The sequence below is a fragment of the Talpa europaea genome (genome assembly GCF_964194135.1).
Source record: "Talpa europaea genome assembly, chromosome: 1".
NCBI lineage: Eukaryota > Metazoa > Chordata > Mammalia > Eulipotyphla > Talpidae > Talpa > Talpa europaea.
In genome coordinates, this window is record NC_140073.1 from 47,383,747 (window position 1) to 47,411,591 (window position 27,845).

Consider the following 27,845-nt stretch of genomic DNA (forward strand, 5'->3'; position numbering starts at 1 on the left):
ATGCTATCTCTGTATGACCCAGGCCCATGTACAACGGAGCACACGGGGGTACCTGGATAGGGTGTGATGAACAGAAGAGTGGGTGAACATGATGTGACACAGGGAGGTGCTGGGGCCGACCCCAGACTTCTCCTCAGGCTTATCCTTACCCCTTACCAAGGAAGGCAACCTGGTGAACCCGTCTTCTGTTTAGAGCCTTCAGCCACCTGGATGCAGGACAAAGGTCAGCAGTTCCTGAACTGACCTGGGCATCGGGCACTGAAGAGGGTGCTGAGAGGTTCTGGCGTGAGGAACCAATGGGAAAAGCACAGGAGGAAGGGGTGGCACCGGCTGCAGAGGGGAAGTCATTCCCTTCCTGCTCCGAGGGTGGCTGCTATGATGGCAAATCCGAGACCCCAGCCCCACAGGCTACAGGGCCCCAAATCCCTGCATCCTCCTCCCATTCTCTGCCTCACCCTGCAGGCAGATGAGACTCGCCCCCTCCCCTTCCCATGCCCATTTCTCCTCCCCACTGTCTTTTGCTGATTGCCACATCTCCTTACCACCCTCATCTCTGTCTCGCCCACCCAGAGCCGTCTGCATTCAGGGAAGAACAGGGAAAGAGAGCTTATTAGCTGCTGGGGCTGACAGTCACAGAGCGCAAGATGGGCACAATTCCCAGCTCTGCACAGGAAGTGCAGGTGAGGCTCTGCCTCTGCTGTGTGCGCCAAGGCCTGCCCCAGACCCAAAGGCAGCCCCAGGCCAGGATGCACAGAGACTACACTCAGGACCTCAGCCCACAGCATCTCCCCTGGAGTCCAAACAGAACCTGGAGCTTGAACTCTGCCTAGGGATAGCACCTAGATAGGGGCCACCTCCCTGGCCTTGGCACACACTTCATCTTCAGAGTCCTGGCCCAGAATGTCCCGCTGGACTCCTATCCCCCACTGTCGCCCTCTCTGTAGATCCCGGGCCAGAACACTGCAGATTTCTGCTTCTGCAGCTGCAAGGATGGGAACTCTGGGTGCTATGTGGTTTCCTCTGGACCCAAAGATGTTCCTCCTAAGATAGCAGCCAGCAGAGGTGTCTGGGAGTCCAGCAGCACAGAGTCTGCCAGTGTCCTAAGTGGCCACTACTAACTGGGTGACCTTGGAGATGACATTTATTTATCCTCTCTGAGTGTCAGCTTCCTGCTCTGTACAACCAAAGGGGATGTCAGTCCAGAAGGATCTGTGATGTGTATGGTATCGGCACAGCTGCAAAAGTTATTTCCCTCCCTTCTATCCTTTTCTGAAATGCAACTAAAATCTGCCTCCTCCACTGCCACCCTGCACCCAGATATCTCAGACCACACAGAACAAGGCCAGCAAAAGGGCAAGAAATACTGGGGCCAAAGATGGGGGATTGGAGGATACCAGGAGGTGGATTTTAATTCTTGACCTCCTACCCACTAGCTTCGTGCCTGTGGGACAATCACTCAGGACCTCAAGCCTCAGCTTCCTCTTCTGTTCACAGGGATGACATCACCTCTACCTCACGGGCAGGCTGCCAGGCCCACGATTACAGATGTAAGCTGAAAGTCGCCAAATCCTCGATCCTTCCTATAATTATCATTTCGCGTCTGACAGCCCTTTAATTATGTGAAGACAGTGATCAAGTCTTCCCCCGCCCCTGTTACACCAAATTTCTCTAGCTGCTGAGGACAGTCAGCCAGATTGCCTACCCCGTTCGGGGTAGGTGCTGTGATCACGAGCACAGAGGTCAGGCCTGGTTTCACGGGCTGTGGTCCCAGGAGGAGCCAGCAGAGATGACAGAATTAGACCCTGGCAGGACAGCTGCCAGTCCCAACTCACTGGCAACCCGCCACGATGACTGCGGAGGATAGAGATCTACATATGCTCGTCACGAAGTTGGGGTGGGGAGTGCTCATAAAAGCCCTCCATTTGCTTCAATTTATCTCAACCTCTCCACAATTTTGCAAAACAGAGGAAAGACCTTACCCAAGGTCACAAAGGGCAGACAGACATAATCGTGGAGCCAGAACTCAAACCAAGTCTGGGTGCCTCCAGCATCTCCAGGTGTCCCAAAGCAATAAGGAGCAGGACATGTAATTATCCTTGTCTGACTAAGGAGGAAATGGGCTCGGTGGAGTAGGGTGGGAATCTGGAATATTAAGAGTTCAAAACATTTCAGAGATCATGTAACTCACCTTATTCATTATATAGGTCCAATTAAGAAGTGGAGAAATTGAGACTCAAGCAAAGGAGGGGCCTAGAAGCATGGATATAGGATGGACACATGGTAAACCAGTGCAGAAAGGACAGAAAAGTCAATAGATGGTGTTGGGTTATTTGCACATGCACTCAGACCCCTACCTCACACCTCATAAATTCCAGCATCTCCTCTCCATATCCTCACCACCACTTGCTTCTAGTGATTCTACACACTTGGGCAGAGGCTGGGACACTAAATAAATGAATGAATAAATGAATGAATAAACCATGAATCAGGCTGGGACTCCACCCTTAGCAATGTACAGATGAGTGATTAGCCCCAGGCAACTCCAGTCCTAGGAATGAGTCTGGTGAACAAGCCAAGCACCAGCTGCTTAGGTGCACATTGCCAGTGTTATGGGAGGAGGGAAGGTCTGGAGAGCTTCCTGGAGGAAGAGACACTTGCAGCAAAGTTTGTTGAAATAATAAGGGTAGGGAGCCTTGATTCAGTCAGAGACAAGGATGGAGGGGAAGGAGTACAGGCATGGAGCAAGGCAGGCTTCATTGCAGAGAACTGGCTTCTTTTTTGTTTTTTTTTTTAAATTTATATAAGAACCGGGGTACAGGCCAGATGCACGGGAGGGTGAGAGGATTCACCAGAGACAGAGTGGGGAACAGAACAGGCAGACTAACGAAACACACTGCTGAGAGGAACAGTGGGCGTGACAGGAGGGGTCTGCTGCGCCATATGGGAATCTCGCCGGCCGGCTGGGATCGAACCCATGCTACAGAGGCTGCGGACAGCTTCACAGTGCGGCGCTCAACCACCTGTGCCACCAGGGAGGCTCCTGGCTTCTTTTTTTAAAAAAAAAGATTTATTTATTTATGCATACAGGAGCTGGGGTGCAGGCCAGAGATGCGGGGCATGAGAGGATCCACCAGAGACAGAGTGGGGAGCAGAACAGGCAGATCTACTGAAATACACTGCTGAGGGAAGCAGTAGGTGAGACAGGAGAGGTCTGCTGCGCCATGTAGGTAGCTCCCTGGCGGGGACTGAACTCTCGGTGCTGCAATGGCTGCGGATAGCTTCATAGTGCTGCATCTTAACCCCTTGCGCCACCAGAGAGGCCCCTGGCTTTTTATGGGCTTATAAAAGCCTTCTCTACATCAGAGTATTAACCTTTACCTACAGAGTATAAATTTTTCTTATTTTATCATTGACTTTAATCTTATTTATATAAAAATTTAAACTTTAATGCAGTCAAATCTGTTCCTCTTTCCCTTTATAGGTTCTGCCTTTTGCTTGAAGGAAGGTGGCCTGAGAGTATATATTTTATCATATTTTATACTGGCAATTTCTCAGCCTCACTATTTACATTAAAATCTATAATCCACCCATCTACACACAGCTCCGTGTGGATGCATATGTAGATGGAGAGAAGTCTGAAAGCCTTTTCTCTAAAGCATTAAGATTAGATTTTCTTTTACTTTACATCTTTCCAAGCTGTTTGAATTTTCTCAACAAATATATGCTGCCTAAAGAGAAAAAAGGCATTTAAAATTAGAAAAATACTGGCACAGACGCTAGCTTCCATCTCGCCCCTATTCCCTTGCAGGGATCTCAATATATCTGCCCTTTCTGTTCAAAACCTAAATAAATAAAATTAAATTAGGAAAAACCCACATTTTAATCCATCTGGAATTTATTTTGGTTTGAGGTAAGAGGCAGGGATCTAATTTTACTTTCACCAAATGGACACTTCAGCTGTCTCTACCGCATTTGTGATATTCACAATAATTTTTAGCTTCATTTACCACACAGTGAATCCTGGGATGTGTGTGGATGGTTTCTAGGTTTTCCGGTCTGTTCTGAAGCATCCCTTGCCTATGAACTAGCTGTGCCTGGCTGAGCGCTGGCCCATGTGGCCCCTATGTTCCAGCTCTGCTCTGAGGCCCCAGAATCCTTCTGTGCCCTCAGCACCATGCGGCCCACAGGGACTGCAGAGACATGAGGGGTGCCTACCCTGCTGAGTCTGCCCACCTGCAGGCCAGATCCTCCATCATCAGCCTATTCCACCCTCACCAAGTTCCAAGTGGGGGAGGGATACACAGGAAAAGCCTAGAAAATGTCAGCTGGGAGCTCTGTTCCAGAAGGGAGAAGCAGGCAGGCCCTGGCAGGATTACTCTGGCCCTGGCCCAGGAGATATAGGGGAGGGGGCGGCCTGGGAGGTTTGAGATGTATTGCAGCATTAGGGCCAAGCAGGGAAAGGGATTAGACTCCCCGCCCCCAGCCAGCTTCTGACAGCTTAAGAGGTTGGATTTATTTTCCTGGGCTTCAGAGAGCTGAGCAATTAGCCCTCTGTCTGCCCTTGCTTCTGCTGGGGTGCACACAGAGTGGTTCATTAGGCAAGAGAATAAACCCAGCCCGGAGCACCCTGTTTCTCCCCGCCCATCCTGTGGGTTTCGTCCGTCCACAGGGAGACATGAGCAAAAGAATTGGGAGCCCTTATGAGGGATTAACCTGGCACCCCTCAAAGGGCCCTGCCAGGTCACAGGGCAGCTGGGTGGTCATGGCCCCCTGCTGATGCCCCACTATCTCCTGCTCCACCCCTGCCCCCTAAGCATACACTCAGGGCAGTCATGGAACACAAGAGCAAGAGTATAACTGCTTCCCTGGAGTATGGTACAGCCATGACGGGCACCCTCAGCACCATTCAGACTGGCGCTAGGTGGGGTGCAGGGGTTGCTGAGGGCCAGAGACGGCATGGCTTTATTGCCTCCATAAATCCTCAGCTGCCTGCGCTGCAACCAGCTGGGGTCTGCCAGCCTCTCTGCACTCTCACGGATGCAATAATATTATCTCCCAAGTTCTTATCCTCATGGCAACCCTGCAAGTTTAAAGGATAAAATGAGGACTTGCCTCCATTTTAGAAGAGTGAAAACTGAAACTCTGGGCCTCCTTTTCCCAAAGTGCCAGAGAAAGGAACAACCAGCCCTCTGACAGTTTATAGGGAGGATGCTTTTTCCCAAGGCTGAAACCGTGGTCTTGCTTGTACAGAACACGAGGTACATGGTGTCTGTTATATAACTGAGTCTTTGGAACATGGATTTATGCCTCCATCTGACCCACAGCAAGCCAAGGCCCAGAGAGGATCTGGTCTTGCCTAAAGTCACACAGTAAGCCACTGCTGGAGAGGGGTCGAATCCAGGCCACAGCTCCAGTGGCCAGGAATGTCCAGGTGCATCTGGCTGAGGTCAGTTACACCCTGTATCCCATTACATCCCAAAGCTGCTTCATCCAGGGAGCCTGCCTTGATTTTTGAGTGGGATCCACTCTTTCCTGTCACAACAGGGATGCCCCACGTCCCTGTCACAAACCCTTCTGCTGTTAACAGGAAAGAAAGTGGGGAACCAGCTGGGAAACTCACCTCCCTTTCCTGCCCCCTGGCAGTACCCAACCCCAGCACTGTGGGTGGCTTGGGAGGTCTCATGGCTGAGTCAACACCCTTCCCTGGCAGCCACCCTCTCCAGACCACCCCACACCAGGGGTCCTGCCTCACACACGTGGTCAGCAAGATACAGGCCTGTTTCCTAACTGACTCCTTCACTTGTTCCTCAAATCATCTGCTCACTCACTTGTCCTACCAGTCCTTGCCCGGTCCCCTGCTCTGAGGCCCAGGCCCTGTTCTCAAAACACTCAGAGTCTAGCAGGAGACAAAGAAAGTTACCATCATAGGCCGGAGCCGCTGGACCTAGAAGAGGAAAGAGGAGAACTTTGAGGTAGGGGGATGGGGGAACTTCTTAAAAGAACAGATATTGGGCCTTCCTGGCGGTGCAAGGGGTTAAGCACTGCACTGTGAAGCTATCCGCAGCCACTGCAGCACAAGTTCGATCCCTGGCCGACCGGCCAGAGAGCAACCCACATGGCGCAGCAGACCTCTCCTGTCTCTGGTGTATCCTCTCACCCCCCACACCTCTGGTCTGCACCCCAGCTCTTGCATGCATAAATAAATAAATCTTAAAAAAAAAAAAAAACAACTAAAAAAATAGAAGCCAAAAGGATATTTGCAATGATCCAGAGCCAAGAAGGAAAGAGCATTACAAGCAGTACAAGGGCCCGAGTAAAGGCACAGAGCAGTGCAAGGGTGAGGTTATCTGGGACGGCTGCAGTGGAGGGGTGAGGAGAGGTAGTTCAGGCGTTTCCCTGCAGCAGGTGTCTCTCTGTCATGGCTGGAGGGGGCTCCCATCCCAGGAGACAGGCAATTGGGCATGGTGAGATTTATTATGTCTGGGTTCCACCTACCCGCTGTGCTATTCCTGGACTCCGCAGAGACCACTCCACCTCCCCAAGCCCCACCTCACGTCATCACCCCCTCCCACACCCCGAGGGCACAGCACGCTGGCTTCCAGTCTCCAGGAATTGCCTCACCCAGCCAGGCTGGAAATCACGGGATGATGAAGAGTCATCACCCAAAATCTCTTCCACAGCCAGTCTGTTGATCACACCTTCTAGGTGTCTCTAGAATCCCTCTCGTCCCCCAGCTGAAGCCTCAGCCTTTCTTATCTGACCTCCTGTGCTCCCCAGCCCCCACTTCAGGCCCCTCAGAGCATCCTCTCTGATTTACTCTGGCCCCTGCAGAGTCTGCCCGGGATGGAGCACAGGCTCCCCAATACTATCTCAAGGCTTGGGCCCACTAGGAACACTGTCCCCCCCTCTTGACACCACAGCCACATTGGGGCCTAATTGCTTTCCATTCCCAAATACAAGACACTCTTATATGTGCAGCTCCCTGACCTTACACATTTTCCCACTCTGGCTAACTTTCCAGGCACCAGCTCAGGCAAGTTCTTGTGCCCAGGGTTTCCCTGGGCCTCTGCTGATCACCCTGGGTGGTCTGGGTGTATGGGTTCCTATCTGTCCCCTCTCAAACCTAGGTGCCCCATCAAACCCCGTCCAGGGGTTTGTGATCCTCAGGCCCATAGCAGGTGTCAGCACAGGTTTGTTGACTGAGCAAGTAACCAGTACATCCCAGACAAGACTGGTAGAACAAGGTGAGGGCACAGGGCCTGGGGTGCCAGGAGGAGCCAGTTGACTATGCCTTCATCTCCAAAGCTTGAATAACTCACATTTCCTGGAGCCCCACCCTCAAGATGGACAGGGTCACACAAGCTTAAAATAGACTTCAAAAGTGGCCTATTTTGGAAGACAGTTCCAAAAGCAAAGAAGGAAGCCCCCACCCCTCCCAAAGCTGAAGCCAAAGCAAAATCTTTGACGGCCAAGAAAGCAGTGCTGAGGACATCCACTCAACACATAAAAAAAAATAAGTTTTGCACATTACCCGCCTTCCAGGTGTTCAAGACACTGCAGCCCTGAAAGTAACCCAAATACCCTGGGAGTAGAGGGGGGACCCCCAAGAGAAACAAGCTTGACCACCACACATCATCACATTCCCCAGACCACCGGGTCAGCCATGAAGTAGAAGACAACAACACACTTGTGTCCACTGGATGTCGAGGCCAACAAGCACCAGACCAAACAGGCTGTGGAGAAGCTCTACGACATTGACATGGCCAAGGTCAACACCCTGATGAGACCTGATGGGAGAAGAAGGCGTATGTTCCACTGGCTCCTGACGATGACGCTTTGGATGTTGCCAACAAAATTGGAATTCTCTAAGCTGAGCCCAGCTGGCTAATTCTAAATATAAATTTTTCACCATAAAGAAAACAACTGTTTTTGGTGGATTATTGGGGCTGTGGTGGTGGAAGTGGTATGACAACATACATTTGCAGAGGTGTGAGCCTATACCCCCTAAAACATATACAGGGTTGTAAACTAACATGACTGCAATAAACGTAATTTAAAATATATAAAGTGACAAAAAATTCTTAAAAATAGGAAATTGTACTATAAAAGTGCTAGAGAGTTGACAGTCATTGTTTTCTTCAGTTTTTTGGGCTGGGAAGTTCCTCTGGGCGTCTGACCTACATCCCTCTTGTTGCAGAGAAGCCAGTTCTGACTGTATTACCTCCCACAGACACACAATCTTCAGAGGACCCCTGTGGGGACTGCCTGAGAACTGTCTTCTGTCCTACCAAGTCCTTAATTGGCAGTATTAGAGTAATGAGTCACAGACAACAACCAATTAATTATCCCCAGTTATAAAAAGCTTTGCTTCCCCTTCCTAGCTGTCACTGGGCCAGGCTTCTCACTCCCTCAGCTGGGGGCAGGAGAATAGGTCATTTCACCTCCTGGTCCTCAGTTTCCGTTTCCTTATTTGTTAAGTGTGTTCTGGGGGAGGCGACCTTGTGAGGCAAGGCTTGGAGGAGATGGGAAGATGTCAAGGAGGGCAGGAAGGAAGGAGGTCAGCTTGGAGAGAGAGGAAGGCTCCTTTTCCCCTGAGCCCCCCTGTGCCCTCTGCACTCCCCAGGATCCACTCCCACCCCACAAGACCAGGTCTTAACCAGGGAGACCCAAGACTCCTAGTCTGGCCTTCAAGACACTCTTGCTCCAGTGGCTCCTGGTCCAGTGCTCTTTCTCCCCTATCAAACAACTGCTCCAGCCTCACCTCTGTCCTCCTTGCTCTCCCTCCTTCAAGTTCTTATTAAGACAGACACAGACTCCTTCCCACACCCCATTTTCCTGAGTTTTTGCTGTAAACAGATCATAAACCGTGCATTTAACACGCCCCACAGGGGAACGTAACAATTAACAAGTAAGGCACACTCTCCCTGCACACAACAGGTACACAATAAGTGTTAACTATTACACTTCATTTCCAATCAGAGGATGAGAGATAATGCTCTGTGACTCACCACCGTCTGTCACCCATTTCACAGATGAGGCCCCAAGAGATCTGGCTTCCAGGGGGGCCTTGACCCAAGCTCTCTGAGTTGGGAAGTACACGGGGGCTCCCCCAAGAGGATCCAAAGGAAGGCAGTGCCTGGGTGCATGGAGGAGTGGGGCATCCCCAAGGGAGGGGGAGAAGGTGGGGATGAGGAGAGGCATAGCCCAAAGTAGGAGCCCTTTCCCCAAGGTGGGGTCTCCCCTCTCCCTACTCAAACCCTCCCAGGGCTCACTCCAGGGCCTCGGTTGGTTCATTGAAATCTCCCCGGAACTTGTGCTGCTAGTCACTTTCACTGAGCCCAGCCCCCGCATCATCACACCCTGCTGTCTCAGGAGGGACTTGGAGAGAAGAGACAGCTCCAGAGAGGGGGTGCAAACTGAGGCTGGAAACCAGGAAGTAGGAGGAGCAGGAACAGAACCGGGTGAGTGATTCAAGGGGGTGGATACGTGCCCCCAGCTGGGAGTCTTGCGTTGCCTGAGGTGAACTCAGCCCTTCCTGCAGTGGCCCTGCCACACAGAGATGCTGCAAAAGCCTCTCTCCTCTCCCAGTCAAGCTGACTGTGGTCCCCTGGCCCCACCTGGCACCCCAGACCTTGGCATTTGCAGAGCCCGTACTACCCCAACCCCGGTCAGCCCGAAACCGGCCTTGGCCCAGCACTCCCTCCGCCCGATCCCTGTGATGACCACCGTCAAGAGCCATCACTTCCTGATGCCATGCCCTACCGCCGGCCAGCCCTGGGCCACCAAGGTGTGGGAGATTCTGGGACACAGGCCGTCCTCCAGCATGTCTGAGGGCCAAGGGGCTTCGTGCTTGGGAGCTCGATCTGCCTTCTCCCTCAGCCTCGGCTGCCTCCCGCTCTCCATCCCAGGCCCCACCGGGAGATTTCTGACTACACAGCCCTCAATGGCTATGAGACCTCCGAGCTGTCACTGCCGCCCTGGCTTCCGCTTCCCTGTGTGAAATGGCAGTGATAACATTGAGCTCCCAACAAATGGGAGACGCGTTGGGCTGCATGTCAGTGCTCAGCACAGCGCCGGGCACGAGACACGTGGTGCCAGTTGACAGCTGAGCTCCTCTTTCTTGACCAGAAGAAAGCTTGGCTGCCTGTCCCTTTCAGGCAGCTTCTAGGGGGAGAATGGAGCTGGGAGCAAAGCAGAGTGGCTGTGGAATTCTGAAGTCTTAACTCAGCTCCTCTTCCATTTCAGAGATGGAGAGGCAGAGGCTTGGGGTCAGAATGACTTGTCCAGGTGACTGTCATCGCTAGCACTGCACTGGTCACTCATGCCATTATTGCATGCCCTCTGCCAGCAGCTCCTTGAGAGCAGTGTGTGTTTTATCGCAGGCGAGGAAGTTCAAGGAGGTACAAGTAGAAGAGGCACAATTTGAACTTGAAGTGCACTTGACTCCAGACCGCATGCTGTGCACCACGGTGGGGGAGTCCTATGTCTGTGTACGAGGGAGAGGCTGTAAAACATGGTTCCCTGGAGAGGCGATCCCAGCAGGGCCTGCCTAGAATCGCCTCCCTGCACTGCCAGAGGCCTGCTCTGTGGCCCTGGGCAGGCCCCTGTCTCTCCTTCACCTTAGTCTGGCATGTTGCCGCCTATGTGCTGGAAGTGGGGACAGGGCAAGAGTGGGATTGGTGCCCACCAGGTGATTCCTGCTTCTCACCTTTTGGGGGTCACAAACCAGAGCTCCTGACTCAGTCTAGCACTCTGTCCCTCACTAGCACTGGCAGAGAAGGGAAGGCAGACAACAAGCAGGCTGCAGGACAGGCTTCCCAATCTCCGCTCCCACGCCCCCCCCCCCACCCCGCCGTCCCATCTAGCTCGCCAGCAACACTGGCCTCTCCCCTAAAACCCTCGGCCACTCTAGCCTGTCTGGGGCCAGCCGAGTTTGGAGGCTGGCTTCTTCGTTCAGCCAGGCAGGCAGGAAGGAGGAGGAAAGTTGTTGTTTTCCAGAAGCAAAGCTTTTAGATAAATATCATTTATCTCTCCTTCCCTCCTAAAGGAATTGGATTCCTTCAGAGAAGAAATTAGATCCACAGGCTGATACTGCCTCAGGGATAATGCCAGGGAGCAGGACACTGAAGGAGCTTTCTTTATCCAGTGGAGCACCCACTGCCAGCTCTGGCAGGCCTGTGGTTCAGGTGACCAGGCCCTAGTGCCAGGCCATAGCCCTGCCAGCTCTCAGGCACACCTTCTTACTCTCCCCACCAGCCATTCACTCCCTACCTGCCCATCCTGCTCCGCCAGGAAGTCTAGAACCTCTGTTCACCTTGGGGTGACCCCTTCCTCCTGGGACAACCCTCCAGCCCAGACGGCTCAGCCCCCAGGCCGTCACAGGGAAGCTAACAACTGGTTACATTCATGACAGACAGGCCTGCCCACCTGGCAGGTGGATTCAGGAGTTACCAGGGGCCCATTTTACAAAGGAGAAACTGAAACCCAGAGGGGAATTGACCCGTCAAGAGGCACAGCAGAGTGGCAGAGCTAAGGTTCCTCCCCCAGGCTCTGGACTCCCCTGAATCCCTCTGACCTTGTCCTGGTGTGCTCACCGGTGTGGTGTCATCGTGGGAGCGCTGGTAGCGTTTCCAGCGGCAGCCGTAGATGCCCGTGAGGCAGGAGAGGCACAGCTGTGGCTCATAGTACTGCAGGGGCTGGTGTCTCACCATGCTCTTGCCCGCTGCCCTGGCGCCTGGCCCTCAGGCGCCCATGGAGGCCCCTTGCTGGTCCTGCGGGAGGAAGCAGAGGACTATCAGGAAGGCAAAGGTAGGGCGGAGTCATCTCCGTCTCAGCAAAAGTCATTATGGCTCAGTCAGGGTGGGCCAGCCTCTGCGAGAGCCCCGCAAGGATCCCTGTCCCTCCAGGAGTCAGAGTCATCCCTTGCAGGTCCCCCAGGACTGTTCCCTGCCACCGTTGTCCCCTCCAGTAATGCTTGCCCAGCATCCTGGCCCTTCCTCTGCCTGGAGGACACTCCCCTTAGCCCCGACGTGGCGTCCTCCTTCCCTCTTCTCCTCGGGTCTTCAAATCTCTCGGCCAGGTCACCTTTTATAGAAGTGCAGTCCCGTCCCCCACGCTCCTTTAGCCCTGCTCAGTTTTATTTTCCTCTATCATGTTCTCAAATATACGTTTTGCCTTTTCTCTGCCTACCCCACTCCCACTATAAAGTCTAAGTTTCGTGAAAGCAAGAGTTTTTGTCTGTTTTATTCTCTGTATCCCCACTAACTAGGACAGCGCCTACCCCGTGGTAGACTTTCACAATAAATCATCTGAAAAGCTGACATGTATTAAGCACTCAAAATGTAAGCTTACCCCAGGTCAGGTGTGAGCACTTGTATTTGTTGTTCCATTTGATCATCACAACCACCCAGAGCAGTAGGTACTATGTCTTAAACCCATTTGACAGTTGGGCAAACTGAGGCTCAGAGAGAGAAGGGGGCGGTGCTTGGCTGTGGTCACACAGCTGGATGTGGTCAATCTGGGAATCTCCTCTAGTGCCCCAAAGTGTTTAACCCTTCAGGCTCAGGGAAGTGCCAGCCTGGTGGGTCTTGAGGAGGGGCTGGTGGAGCAATGGGAGGTATCTTATGTCACCAGGAGCAAGTGCCCCAGTTCTACCTGTCACCTTGGAGATTCCTGCTGGAAGCCACTGGAAGCCAGCATTGGCCAAGTGTGGCCAGGGGGCTGCTGACTTTGGACATCTCACATACTCTGATGTCAGGCATCATCCAATCATCAACGCCATTGTTATTACTTTCCCATTTTACAGATGAGGAGCCTGGGGCTAAGATCCTCAAATGATTTGTCCAAGTAATCAACTAAACAACCCTAACTCAACCCCAGCCTGTGGCACTTTAAAATGTCAAAACTCTGTTTTCTGTACCAGGCCCTGTCCTCGGCCCTTGGAGAGCATATAAGGAGGGCAGACACGGTGGCCTCCCGGGGCTCCTTAGGACCCGTGAGAGACATACCAGGCTCACTATGCCCCTGGCCCTGTCCCAAGCGCTGTGCATGCACCAATTCCATCAGCGACCCTGTGAGATAAGTATTAGCACTATTTTTTAATTGAGATGTAATTAACATAACATAAAATGCACCGTTTTAAAGTACACCATTCAGTTTCTAGTGTATTGAATTGGTCAGCACAGTCATGAAATGGTACAGCCATCTCCATTATCTAATGCTAAAGCATCTTCATCATTCCAGGGAAAAGACCCGTGCCCTTTAGCAGCCACAATCCCCCCTCCCTGATTCCATCCCTCTTCCACCCGGCAATCCACCCGAGGCCCTGGCAACCACTAATCTGCTTTCTGTCAGCAAGGGCTTACCCATTCTTGACCTTGCATATGAAGGGCAGCATAAAATATGGCCTTTCTGGCTTTTTTTCCCCCCAAAAGGATAGGCTTATTATATTAAAAAGGAAAGGAAAAAAGGACGCTTGCACAGACTCAAGTGGGCAGAAAAAGCTGCAAAGAGAAAGGTTTGTGAAAAGAGAGGCCTGCAGAGTCACAGGCGGGCAGTCTGGGCACAAGAGCTTTTCTGCCTTCTCTCACTTAGCATGTTTTCTAGGTTTATCCATGGTACGGCATGAATCAGGATCTCATTCCCTTTGATGGCTCAGTAACATGCAACTGTATGCATAGATCATTTTATCCATTCATCAGTTGATGGACATCTGGGCTGATACATTTTGGGTGATATGAACAAGTTTTTGTGTGAGTGGAAGTGTTCATTTCTCTCGAGTCCATACTTGGGATGGACTTGCTGCGTCACATGTTGACTCTGTTTAACTTTTTGAAGAACTGCCAAAAGTAATTTTCCAAAGCAGCTGTACCATCTTACAGTCCCAAAGTATTATCATTATCATCCCCGTTTTACAGATGAGAAATCTGACTGCAGAGACAGCTTTAGCCATTTGCTGCAGGTCACACAGCGGAGATAGAATTCATCCTCAGGCAGACTTGCTCCAGGACCTTTGCTCTGTCTAATGGGAGGGGGGGAGGGCTCAGATCTGCAACACATGGGCCAAACCCAACATTGCCACCTATTTTTGAAGAGTCCGCAGGCTAAGAATAACTTTTACATTTTTAAGTGGTTGGGGGGAAAAATCAAAACAAGAATATTTGGTGACACATGAAAATTACACAAAAGTCCAATTTCAGCATCCATAAGTTGTAAAGGAGACAACCTTGCTCATTCATTTGTGTATTATCGGTGGCTGCTATGTGTAACTATGTGCAGAGTTGAATAGTTGTGCAGAGAACAAAAGGCCTGCCAAGCCTGAAACACTCACCGCCTGACCCTTTATAGGGAAGGCTTTTGGACTCTGCAACCACAGGGCTACAGTAGCTCAGGAGCCGGTACTGTAAGTACAGCATATGGGGGGGTGGGGGTAGTAAAGGAAGGCCGTGGGCACTTAATACCGAGCAGGCAGGGCCAGGACTCGCTCCTGCTCTGGCCTTCAGGCTCACCCACTACTTCCTCTTCTGGGCCTCCCTCAGGGTCTCCAGCTATGCCCTACCCTCCACCAAATGCTAACCTCAGAACAGACATTACAGCCTGTAGTCTGAGCAGGGAGCTGCATAAGGGGCTGACTTGGAGCCTCTCCTATTTGCTGGGAATTGTCCAGCGCAGCCTGTTTCAGTGGGTCCCTAAGGAGCCATATGGACAATGGGGAGCTGAATGTGTAGCTCAGGGGGTGGGGGGGTGTCTATGCTGTCAAGCCCAGGGCTTGGGGGGACAGTATGAGATGGGGATGTTGCTGCACTTGGTTTGGCTCCTACCAGGTTGGAGGGCCCTGGGGGCAGGGAGGGGACTTTCTCAATTCCACCCCTGAAGGAGTGTGTGCTTACAAAGGAACCCCCACGTTCACAGCCCTCCAGAGGGAGTCAGGTGTCACCCTGTGCACTCCCCAATTAGGGCCCCTATTGTTAGCAGGACCCCCACATCTCCTCCCCCACCCCCACCCCCAATCTTCCCAGGAAGAGGGAGCGGCTGGCCGATAGGTAGAACTCATCTCTCAGCCACTGACTGCATTCAGGGCTCTTCCTGAGCTATGATTTCTATAAAATGGGGTAACAGCATTTTGTCTTGATTTCTAGAGGCAGCCAGATGATTGCAGGGCAGAGGGTGCCTATTATTCATAATATCAGGGGCTCTCTTTCCTCCGCATGTTCTCCGGGGTTCATTTCACTCACTCCCAGGGCTTCAGTTACCAGGCCCAGCCAAGGGCACCCAATCTGCCTCTTGATAGACAGCAGTGGCTCCGGGCAGTGTCCAGGGTTGTCACGTAGGTCCTGCAGACCCAGCACAGCACCCTGCCCTCCCAACCACCCCCCAACATGCTTCAAACAGCGCCCCAGTCCTTTCCTCAATACCCCCTCAACTTCTGCCCTGGCCTGGGTCTTCTTTCTCCTCCTTGGTGCTGAAGACCAGCCTCGGCAAAATGGCAAAATGTCCTGTCAGGAGTCACCCCACAGTGTGAGGCCCTTTTTCTTAGCTGCTTGCCAGTGTCTTATCTGGCTGGGGCATCAAGGCCCCCTGCAGCACCTTGGGAATCCTCTGGCCTCCCTGTGGGGGCCTGCCCCTCCAATCCAAGCTCTCACCTACAGCCGCAGCGAGCTTTTTAACAGGGAATTGACCAGCATCTGCCAGCACCTCCAGCCTCACCGTCCAGAACTCGCTGTCCCTTAACATCCTCCACTCCTTTGAATTTCAGATCAGATGTTACCTTCTCCAGGGAGCTTCTGCTGAGCCTCCAATTTGGCTAGAGGGATCCCCAGGGGTAGAGCTTGGGTGTGCCTCATTCTTCCCTGGGCACCCTGTGTGTCACTGTCAGCAACCCCATCTTTCCTGTGGGACAGTCTGAGTGAATCCCTCCTCCCTCCCCAGTGACCCACACAGGGCCGCAAGAGAAGGGGATCCAGGGGCTTCCTGGACTGTGCTTCTGAGGAGGCCTGTAAGCTCAGCTAACGGAGACACAGCTAGACAAGCTCCCAGAGACCAGGCTCCCCCCACTCTCCCCCACCCCCTCTTCCTGCTGGGGTTAATAACCTTACTTAGGATGGATCGATTTCTTCACGTCACCTCCTAGGGCTGCTGATATCAGTCAAATTCCTCAGAAATCCCCTGCCTGGAGCCCCTGCTGGCTCTGGGCAAGAGAAAGCCTTCACCTCCGAGTCCCATGATCCAGGATCCTCCTTAGTCCAAAGTCCAGTTTTCCACCTGAACTTCCACAGCCTCTCTTTTGTGCTCTTCCAAGAGTCAGGCCTAGAATAGTGTGAGCATTTGAGGGTCTTCTCTCATCAAGAGAAGTCACCTGACCCATTTCTCTCTTGTGCCTCCTCCACACCTGCCAGGCCTTCACTACCCCACGCCCCCTACCTCCGTCCCAGGCCTGCCCTTTCCTGAGAGTGGAGTCTCAGGCCAGGTGTCAGCGCCTGAAATCCAGTCTGGTCTTCAACTGACTTGATGTGTGAGCTCACACAAGTCACCAGCTCTGTCTGAGCCTTACTTTACCCATCTGAGAAATGGGAACTAGATGGGGTAATAGATAAAAGGGCACAAGGCAGTAACAAAAAGGAACGAGACACTGATACATGCTACAGCATGCATGACTCTCGAAAACATGCTAAGGAAAGAAGCCCATTACAGAAGGTGGTGTGCGGGCCTGCCAGCGCCATGCTGAGCCTGTACCTGTGTCCTCTCTCCGGAGAGCTGGATGGGCTCTGGCATATCTGTGCTATGCTAGAATGAAGGACACGCATCATCGTGTGCCTGTCAAACCCCGTAGAATTTATAACACAAAAAGCAAACCCTAATGTAAACCATGGACTTCAGTTAATAATATTGTATTAACACTGGCTCATCAATGGTAATGAGTGTACTATCCTGACAAAAGATGTGGGGTGGGAGAGGGAGCATGTATAGAGGCTCTCTGTACTCTCTGATCAATTTTTTCTGTTAAGTCATAACTGTTCTAGGGCCTCTCCGGTGGCGCAGCGGTTGAGCGCTGGGTTGCGAAGCTGCCCGCAGCCTCTGTGGCGCCGGTTCAATCCCCGGCTGCTCCCCGGCCACAGGAGGAGGGTCCCACATGGTGCGCAGGCCTCTCCTGCCGCCCGCTGCTCCCCTCAGCAGTGTACTTCGGTCCTTCTGCCTGCTCTGCTCCCCGCTCTGGCTCTGGTGAATTCTCTTACCCTCCCACGCTTCTGACTGTTCCCAGTGCATGTATAAACAAAACAAACAAACAAACAAATAAATAAAACATGCCTCTATAAAAAAAAAAAAGTCATAACTGTTCTAAAAAAAAAAAGACTTAAAAAGTCTACCAATTAAATACATATTTTGATTTATCTAGGTCCAAAAGATTAAGTGATTCACCCAAGGTCAAACAGTTGTGGAAGAGGGAAGATTTGAACCCAGCGGGGCTAACCTTAAAGCCGGGGCCTGTGGCACCCGTCTCAGAGGGCTATGGCAGTCACGGCATCTATGTAACTGCAAATTACATAGCAAAGGACTAAGTTCAATATTTTTGGTTGGTACCAGGGAAACAGCCACAGAGTGGGCGAAGAACTTAGGGGAGGAAAAGGAAACCCCCAAGGAGCACAGGGCTGAGGGGGGCAGAGCCCTGATGTGATCCAGGGAAGGAGGCAGAACAAGCATGAGGAGGAAACCGCTCCCCTCTTCTTGGCGTGGCTGCCCCCACTGGGGCCTCAGCCCTGGCTCACTCCCGAGGCAGAGAGGCTGAGCTCAGCCACCAGCAGGCTAGGTGACCTGTCCAGGCCTCTGGCCTCGGCTTTCCTTTCTGTATCACAGAGGGCTTGAACAGCACTATACGCTCTTCATGGAGACTCCGTCTCTAAAACCCTTTAGCTGCCTGCTCCCTCCTCGACCCCAGGAGTAAAGCAGAGAGAGCCAAACAAGAAGGAAGGAAAGCAAAGCCCACAGTCCTCTGGTCTGAAGTGAGAGGCCCCTCCATTCCCAGGACTACTGGCTGGAGCCTGAATCTGTAGACCAGAGCAGTTAAAATCAGGACAAAAGCTGTGGGATGGCCTGTGGTCAGGTCAGAGGCCTGGTCATCTTGATGCCCCTGCCCAGGCACCTCTACCACCTTTGACAGTGACCAAGGTATAGGTTGTCAGGCCTAGATAACTCACAGCGATGACTCCAGACCTCACTTAGGGGAAAACCCAAGCAAGGCATCAAAGGCACAGGGCCCTGGTGACTGCTGTTTATGATACTCAGTGAACATGACCATGGCGCCAGTGCAGGGCCTCCCTGTGGGCTTCCTTACTGCCCTGCCCATCCGCTGCTGTCAGTGCAGATGTGCCTGTCAAGCACCTTATTTCTGAGGTCCCTTTACCCCTCCTCCAGAACCCACAGGGTCCGGGTGTCTCCTGGGGCCTAGAATTCCTATGTTTCCTGGGGTCCTATATGGTTACTGCGTGGCCACCACCAGAGAGGGTGGATATAAGTGGGATTCAGCAATAAGGGAGGATTTGTAGCACAACAGGTGGACAGAAGGAGGCTCTAGACTAGGGGCCAGCAGGGAAGGGGTGGGCAGGGCCTCTCCCAGGGCCAAGGGCATTCCCAGGCTCTGGTCAGCAAATGAAGCCTCCTGTGGATTCCACCAGGCAGGGTGGCGGGATCTGGTGTCCACAGAGCCTCCCCATCCTCTGGGCCCCAGGGGCACCAGGACAGGCCCCCATGTGCCCCTGCCCCTCTTCACCCCAAGCTGGTCTATTTTCCAAAGCAAACAACCAAACCCAAACCTACCAAGACTGGCCTCTGGACAGTGCTCAGGTTTACCAACCCCTCTCCCTTTAGCCCGTCAGATGGCTTAACCTGGAGCTCTGGGCTGCCATCATCTCACTGCATGGCCATGTGCGAGTCCCACTCCACTTCCCTGGGCCTCAGAGAAAGGCCTAGATTCTAATGAAATCAGCAAAGAAGGTAGCCAGGCCTGGGGCAGGAAGGAAGCCTGGAGCTGAAGCAGCTACCAGCTGGAAGAAGCCGGGGGAGAAGGTGGCAGGAGGGAGGCCTCGGAGGAAAAAGGACAAAGGTGGGTCAGCATCCCCAGGAGCCCATCACTGACTCATTATTTGGGGAAAAGCTAGTCAGTGGCAGGGGCTCAGCAAGAACCCTCAAAGAATCAATCGCACCATAATTAGGGTCATTATTAATCTCTTTCCACAGTAATGCCAGGCTCCTGTTTACCCAACACTTGTGTCCCAAGAGAACTCTGATGCCTTTGCTCTAGTGAAATCTCCCAGCAGGCACACTCCACCCGCCTCACCACTGAGCCTCACCACTGCCTCTGGTGGGAAGTGCTCTCTGCTTTGCCTGTAGGAGGGGCCGGCTCCCTCCCACTGCACCTCTGGGGCCATCAGCCCCAACTGAAGGCTCACTAACTAAATGTAAAGACGCCTCCACCGTGGGCCAGGAATGCTGGAAGCTGAGAGAGTGTCCCAGAGAAGGCAAGGTGGATCTTCCCTTCAAGGAGACGATCTTATCGCAGCAAGGGCGGCTCCGCTGTGACCGCAAGAGCAGTGCTTTAGGCTTTACAAAGAGCCTCCACGCACATCAGCTCACTGAGGCATCACAGCAACCCCACAGGGAGGGGCCAGATCCTCAAGTTACAGGTGAGGAGACTGAAGCTGGTGGAGGGCAGGAAAGGTATGCTGAGCTGGACCCTCGGTGAAGGCCCTTAGGAACAGGCCTTCGTATTTGGGACATGTGTGGGGCCACGGGCTGGACAGGAGGCAGGCTTGGGACCTTGCCCAGGGGCTTGGCACAGAAAGGACCTCCCTGAATCTCTCTTTTCTGGGTCACAGGTACAGGTCTGGTTAGTCAACTTGGGCTGAGTAACCAGGGATGACCAGGCCTTGCCCGGAGAGCAGAGCTTGGTATCCCAGACCTCAAAATCTCTGCTGCAAACTCTCCAAACCTGAGTTTTAGAATCACCTCACCCAGGGTAATCCAGAATTACCCTGGATTTTGGACTGTTAAAGTCACCCAGTGTCAGTGTCAAGACAGACCTGGACTCACTGCATCCAGACCCCTTCCCATGCAGTCATCCCGCCGGCTGTGCAGTTTCTAGCGGTGGCTCCCCAGCAGGGCGGCCTGCTCAGCTTGCATCCCGGGAACGGCCCCTCCCTCCCTGCAGGGCTCAGGGTTTGCACTAGAAGCTAGAACCCTGGGATGGCCTTCCAGAGAGGAACCACCTGCCTGCCCCCACCACCTGCTCTCCCATGGGCACTGACAAGTTGTCCCTAAAGCTGCTGCTCCCTAAAGCAGAGTAAGCAAGTGTCCCCTGAGCCTCCGGCTGGGCCTCATGGGCCGGCCCAGGACCTGGTGAGCAAGGCTGCCGCCCAACCCCTCCCAGGAGCTGGTGATTCAGTCACAGGGCCCAGGCTGACTTTTTCCAATGCCTCTCCCCAGGTCCAGGGCGGCAGGAGCAGGGGGTGGGGGTGGGGGGGCACCTGAATGGGAGGAGAAGGAGGAAGCTGAGTCTGGCAGAGACTTGTGCTGAGCAAACTTGTCTCTGCCCAGTTTTTGCACCCTGGGGGAATGGAAAGCAAGGATTTATTTTATTTATTTATGTAAAACAGCAGAGTTATTATACAAACAGGCTTCCCAAGCAGGCCCGGGGGATGGGAAGAGGAGGAAGTCCTGCCATTTAAGGAATCTTCCTCTGGCTTCCTTCTGTTACACTTCCACTCACAACCTACCTGTCTGGCCTCCCCTCCTCTTCTCAAGCTGCTCCCAGCACAGCACCCCACCCAGCCTTTCCATCTCCATGCCTGTGCTCACGCTGGATCCTCGGGCAGGAAACCCCACCATGGCTCACACATCCCCATCCAAATTCCATCCATCTTAACAGATGGACCCTGTGCGATACCTGGTTCGATGCCCCCACAGGCTCACTGCCTCCTTCTTTTATGCTCACATCAGCTGGCAGAGACCGAGAGACGTGATCACAGGCCTCTGTGGATGATAATCACCCGCTTCAACGGCTGCCTTGCCCACCAGGCTGAGAGCTTCCCCATGCGGAGACTTCTGATCCACTTGGGCAAGCATTTCTGAAGACCACAGTGTCTGTGACCCTGTACCAGTCATGGGGAACACGAGATTCCCCAGGCCTGTCCTGCTAGAGCAGTCATCAAGCAGGGCTCCGCGCCTCTGTTACCCAGGAGGCACCACTTGCAAGTCAGGAAAGCTAGTTAAATGTGCAGAGCAAGGAAAGAAGTAACCCGTGAGAGCTTCTCAAACCACACAACTGCAGAGCCACTTCTGAGCTGGTCCCCATTCTGCTGGTGAATAATATTTAGCTTTCTCCCAAATTACAAAAAACGTCAAGTTACTAAAAGTGTCTCAGCTGTTTCCTCCTCCAATTTTTTCTTAGACGTCTGTATCTGTTTGCACATTTCTGTTCCTGTCTGGTCTAAGGTGAGCTCAGATTTAGCACAGCACACTGGTTTCATCCCTGTCGTTTCAACTCTTCCTCATCATGTGAGCTCCTCACTTGCAGGCAAGGCTGAAACCCTGGGGCCTACACTTCCCTTCCCCTCTTTCAAATCTCCACGTTTCCTTTCTGTGACCAAAGAAAACTGGCGTCACTCAAAAGCTGTGGAAGAAAGTCCCAGAAGTTGGCTGGGATTCCATGATTCAAAGCCTCCAATTCCACCATTTACCATTCATTCCTTTGGCTTAAGCTTCACTTTCTCTAGGATTTTCTCTTAAAGTACAAATCTTCCCTGGAAATGGAGCCCATTAAATTCCCAAATTGGAGGTCAAGGAAACTTAGTTTAATACTTGGCTCTGGGGAGGCAGTAAATCACTGAGGTTGAGAATGTGCACTCAGAGTCAGCTGGCCTGGGTCTAAAGCCCAGTGGCTTCCTTAATGCTTCTGTACCTCCTTATCTATAAAGTGGGGATAATAATAGCTCCAACTTCACATTGTGAGGATGAAATGAGCTAATGTATACACAGTACCTAATTAAGTACCTGGCACATTGTACTAAAAAAGACAGCTCTGCTCAGAGCTTCAGGATTATTTTTTTCCTTGACCATAACATGGGACAGTAGTCCCTGGACCCCCTGCCTTGTTTTGCTAACTGTAGAGTGCCCTCTCATTGGGAGAGGCGGACATTGTTTTAGAACCAGTGAGCTGCTCTCTGCAACTTATCCCCAACTCCCTTCTCCCTCCCTGCTATCTTCTTTCTTTACCTGAAAGAAGGTACCTGTGGCTGTGAGCTTGCTCCAGGGGATGTCCCGTCCACGAGGTGGTGATGTCACTTCACCGGGAGAGCTGAAGGGACAAGGGGACAAACCCAGTCAGATCACTCATCAGTCTAGTCTGCCTCTCCCCTCCACTGGACCCTTAGTGAGAGCCCACCTCTGCTAGCTCACAGCCACCTCGTCCCTGTCCTGGGGGAGCCACCATGCCGGTGTGTGAGCCAAGGAGACATGGGATCCAGTCTTGGGCCCTGAGACCCCACACATGTCATCCCATTCCCAGCTGTGCTGCCCACATACCAGCCTCAACCCCAAACCCAGTAAACCTGCTCCCCTCAGGACCCACAGAAATGGGATCCAAGATCCAGCCACCCTGGGATGAAACCAGGAGCTGCCCTTTCCTGCAGCCCAGAACCCTGCTTCACCCGTGGCAGCAGCCAAACCAGCTGTTCTTCTAAAGCAGCCACTGAGGGAGGGCCTGGGGGCTGGAGGTGGGATCTGGGGCATAGCAATTACGTGGCTGACTTCTGACTCATGCACTACCTCCCCCATCACCAGCTCCTCGCCTGCAAAGCAGCCCTCCTGCCCCGTAGATGGCAGGACAGGCTATGGGGAGGAAAAAGAAGGGGTTCGAGGTCAGTCCTGCAGGTTTCAGAGGTTGATCCCCCTTCACTGGGGCCCACTTAAGTCACTTAAGTCACATCAGCTGGCAGAGACTGAGGAAGAGCCAAGGGCTAGGCCCCAGGGCTTCTGGTGCCCTGAGACCCAGGGCAATGATACATCAGGCCTGTCCCCAACCCAAGTCTGTGTCAACGTGAGAACTCTCTCCCTACCCGAACGAACCCTGGAGCCACATGCCAGCAAGAAGCACACATCCAAGACTCAGTCTTGGCCTGGAGAGGGACAAAGCTGGGCTCAGAGACAGCTTGAAAAAGATATCCTGCTACTGAGAGAAGTGGACCCCTGGCGTACCCTCAACCCTGCTTCCCTCCACCTCCAGTTGCCCGTTTTCCATAGCGCCCTGAATGCATTTCACTTTATAGTTTACAAATACACATATTCCTTGTATCTCCCATAATGATCTTAAGGCCTAAGTGACAGAGGGAATAATATAAATAGAGCAGAGTTTCTCCAACTTCAATGTGCAAAGAAATCACCTGGAGATTCTGTTAAAATGCAGTCCGACCGGCTGGGACCTGAGATTCTGCATTTGACAAGCTCCTAGGCGAAGTTGATGCTGCAGGTCCAGGGACCAAGAGGTAGGTAGCAGCATGGCCATCGAGGTCACAACAGCTCAAGTTACCAATACAGACTCTTACTCTGTGACCTTGGGCAAGTTCCTTAACCCCTCTGTGCTTCAATCTTACGTACAAAACAACAGCAGCAGCAGCAACAACAGTAATAAAACCTACACCATAGGGTTGATTTGAGGGTTCAATTGTGTAAAACATTTAGAGTGACTACTATGATTTCAACTTTTTAAATGAAGGCTTTGAGAGGTGGACACAACTGGTAAGGTGCAGAGCTGGAATTCAAACCCAAATCTCTTCATGGAAATTCTGCAACACCAAGCTGCCACAAAATGTCACAGTCAGCAAGCCTTCCCTAGTTAGAAAAGCATGAATATATTGAGCTCGGAACTGACAAGGGGCACGGAACAAGGTCACCAGAAAGTTGTCAGAAATTCAAGTCTATGACTTCTAGGCTAGTGCTTTTTCCATCACACCTCGCTGTCCTTCTGCAGGGAAAAGTGCCCCAAATTCTACCTGAGGGGTCCCAGCTCTGCTATCAGCAGCAGCCACTCTGGAACCAAACTGGGGATGAGTAGCTGAGAAGCTGCCCCAAGCTCACCTGAACCCCTGCCCACCAGGCTGGGTGGGAAGAGCTGTCTAGCAAATTCCTTCCATCTCTACCACCTACCTTCTGTCTCTGGCATGCTCTATCTTAGGGTTACTCAGCTGGAGTCTCATGCAGGGGTGTCAAAGTCTGAGTCTGCCTCCACCCCCTCCGTGGTTGCTGAGCACGGGGCCAGTGGGAACCTGTGAGTCACTTAAAGGAAGTGCTCAGCCCCAAACAGGAAGCAGCTCCTCAAGCAGAAACCCCCTTCTTGGAGGACTTCGCCAGGGCCTAGTGGGGGGTGCTTGGAGTAGGTGAGACTGATGAAGCTCATTGTGACACAGCAATACCTATTCAGATTTTACCCATCCAGTGTGCTATGAACACTCACCAGGGGCCTTTCTGCTGTGGGACCTTAGGTGCATCGCTGCCTCTCGCTGAGCCTCAAGTCCCTCAGCTGTAGGACCTTGGGGTTGCACCACACAACCACCATGGCCTGGTATTCTACACGGAAGTGAAGAATTGGGAGAAGTGGGCACAGGTTTCAATGCGTAGATGGATGAAAGGTTCCTAGGGTCACAGCACCTAGCAGCACAAGCACCGCCAGTAAGTACTCTGTCTTCAGGTGCACGGTGGAGCTCTCATTGGCCAGAAGGCCTGTCCTTCAGTCACCCTCAGTCGCAGAGAAGAGCCACTGCACTGGGACATACTCACTAATAAATGCACTAGGGGAGACACACGGGCCCCTGTCACACGCCATCCAGGTAACCCACAATCCTTAAACATCGATTCCCCTAATACCACTCAGGTCCCAGTGAAACTCTAACAGGGTGGTCCCCAGGAAAAGGGGAGGTTTCAGGTTCCCTGCCCCACCCAAGGAAGGGTAAAGCTGAGCTGGAGGAGAAGCAGGAGAGGAGACTGGGAAGGAAGCAGGAGGGAGAGCGAGGAGACCTGGAGGAGGCACAAGTTGCAGAGACACGTGAAGAAGCTGCGCCTGCTTATTCCTGGACTGGCTGAAGCAGACGTGGGTGAGAGACCCAGAGGGAGGTTTTATTTTGGCAGCTTTTATCTTGGTTGTGCTCCTTCTGCCCCTTTATTATGCATCCCCATCAGAAGGTGCCTTAGACTTGTGGCAGGCTTTCAGGCCAACCTCGTTGGCATTTACCCACGAGGGGATGGGTAACTTTGGGTGCTTGGTTTGGAAACTCTATTCTTTGTCTTTTCTGTATTACAGTTCCTTTCCATTAAGGATCTTATGCACTGGAGTATGTTTTGTCTTGATGTGGTGGATGGCAGGACCTATTTAGAGTAGGCAGGTTTGGGGTTCTGGGGTGTCAAAACTTCTTCACTTACTGGGCTTGAAAAACAAGGGAGGGCTTCTTCCAGATGAAGGTCTGTGGGTTGCACTGTTCCAATGGGGTGAGGGACACCACTGTTAGTGGTGAAGGGAGGCAGGTGGCTAAGTGGCAAGGATGTTTGGGGGCACAGACAAATTCAACTTGTCAAATCCTTTTTCTGAGACTGCAACATGCAATAATAGCTTCTTGTATAACAAAATATCCGCTTCCCAGTAATGCTGAGCACCCTTTTTTTTTTTTGGCTTTTCTCCCTGTTTCAATTTGTGGTTCTAAAAGTACTCATGAATTAGTGTGGTATTCACAGTAAATGCACATGGCAGCTGAGAAGCCATCTTACAATATTTAACAATTCATATTACTCAAATAAATGTAATAATGTAATAGGAAATGTGATACTAATTCTTTCTGTCGGTAACTTGATGGGCACAAAACACCAGAATTGTGAATTGTTTTCATTTTAATAAATTCTTCCAAAATCTGAATTACTGTTTCACCTCTACTTAAATAATTTTACTTTAAAATCTGAATGTGTTGATTATGGCAGCTATTGCTTTGTTTTGATTTTCATATATAATGTAACAATAAAAATATTTTTTGAAAACATAAAATAGGTAGGACTTTCTTTACAAATACTTTAATTTACATTTTTGATAGAAATACATTCAAGTTCCATACACCTTAAATACAACTGAATTCTATTTTTGATTCTTTAAATTATTACTATCAATAAGCAATTTTCAAATGATGTAATTCTTGATTATAACAATGTAATTCATGATTTTGTTAAAATGAAAATATTATATTTTATGAAATAAAAATGGATTGTCTTATTACTCATCTGAACATCACCAGCCCACCGACAAAGCAACCCGCTGTGTAATAATAATTAAATTCAGTCTTTCCTGATATTTTGTCACTTTCCATCATATAAAACCATAAATTGACATGAGTATTTTAACCTTTCATTAGGAAGATATATTTGTCAAGCTGGGAAAATCAAACTATTTTATATGACAGTTTCTTGGTCTGCTTTATAACCTTCATAAATCTGACAAAATGACACCGGCTTATATTTGTATTTTCCTCCTGGTATCCACTTCCCGCCACCACTCTCACTTCCCTGGGGCTCAGGCCACCTGGGCAGGGAGCCTGAGCAACAACCCGGCTGCTGGCAGCCCTGCCTCCCCCAAAGCCAGGCTCTACACTCGCCAAGCTTAGATGCTGTGGGGCCTAGATCAGGTCTTATTTCCAGAGCTGCTTCAATGCAAATTCTCTCAATGGAGATGCCAGTGATTTGACTGGGCTTCCCCCAGGCCCAGCACGCCTTAAAGTCCTTCAGGTCCCAGATCCAGCACCTGCTGTGAAAGCACCCCAGGCTGGTAGCCTCATCAGGCTGAGTGAATGGACCCAATCACCTCTGTCCCTCAAGGCTGTTTTCCTCCTCCTCAGCACCCCAACTCAGTCAACCTCTACCCCTGCCCACTTACTCTGTGCCTGCTGGTCACAGCAAACCCTTGGGGCTAAAGCCAGCAGAATGCAACTCCACCCCTTGACATCTGAGCTGCAAAATCTCCATGTTCCTGCCCACCATCCTTCCAGCATCTTACACACAGAGCTTCCAGAAAGCAGAAGCCAAGTTCTAGAGGAGGAAGGGATGTTGAGGAGAGAGCTGAGAGTCTCTGTCTGCTCAACTTAGTCCTCTTAATCTCGCATCGCAGTACATTCTACAGATGGCAGAATGGAGACTCAAGGGGATTTAGGTCTTCTTGCTCAAGGACACAGCAGAGCAAGTGGCAGAGGCACGATTCATACCGTCTGACTCTTAAAGCCAGTCTAGACAACCATAAATCCAGTCACCAACACATTTCCTGTTAGGAGAGGCCCTGAGGCTCCAGGGGACAGAGGAGGCACCTGCTGAAGGAGCACAGAGCACATGTAAACAGAGGTGGTGGCAGCAGGGGCAGGAGGGGTACAGAGAGCCTTGGCAATAGATCAGCACTGTCTCCCAGGATCACCCCCAGCCGAGCCCAGCTGGCTCAGACAGCAGCAAATACCCAGGAGGGAGCAAATTTGATTTCCCTGCACCCACTCCCGCAGTCACTCTGTGCCTGCTCCTGGACAGCATGACAGGGAGGGGCCCTGGACATTTCAGACCACTTCCTCTTCGGATGCCACCATACCACATCCACCCTCACGCCTGGGTGTGTCAGCTCCCCAGGCCTCAGGAAAGGGTGCCGCTTTGCAGTATATTAGACTTCAGTTCCTGTGAAAGCAGGGCATCGCCTCTCTAAGCACAGAACCCCTTATACAATAAATGCCCAATAAGTGGTTGCCAGATGAGCTGATGACTACATAGCAGCAATTGACCCAGCTCAGCCC

The 27,845-nt window shown here is 51.9% G+C and overlaps 1 protein-coding gene across 2 annotated transcripts in view; it reads right to left on the reverse strand.

Moving 5' to 3' along the window:
- Positions 1–11,711, reverse strand: part of GDPD5 (glycerophosphodiester phosphodiesterase domain containing 5) — a gene marked incomplete at its 5' end in the record, with an annotated part of 40,749 nt that extends 29,038 nt beyond the window's left edge. For both annotated transcript variants that reach the window (XM_084240975.1, XM_084240976.1), the window contains one exon: positions 11,595–11,711. In XM_084240975.1, the coding sequence (XP_084097101.1) occupies positions 11,595–11,711 (117 nt within the window). The remainder of the gene's footprint in view (positions 1–11,594) is intronic.
- Between the last annotated feature and the right edge of the window lie 16,134 nt (positions 11,712–27,845).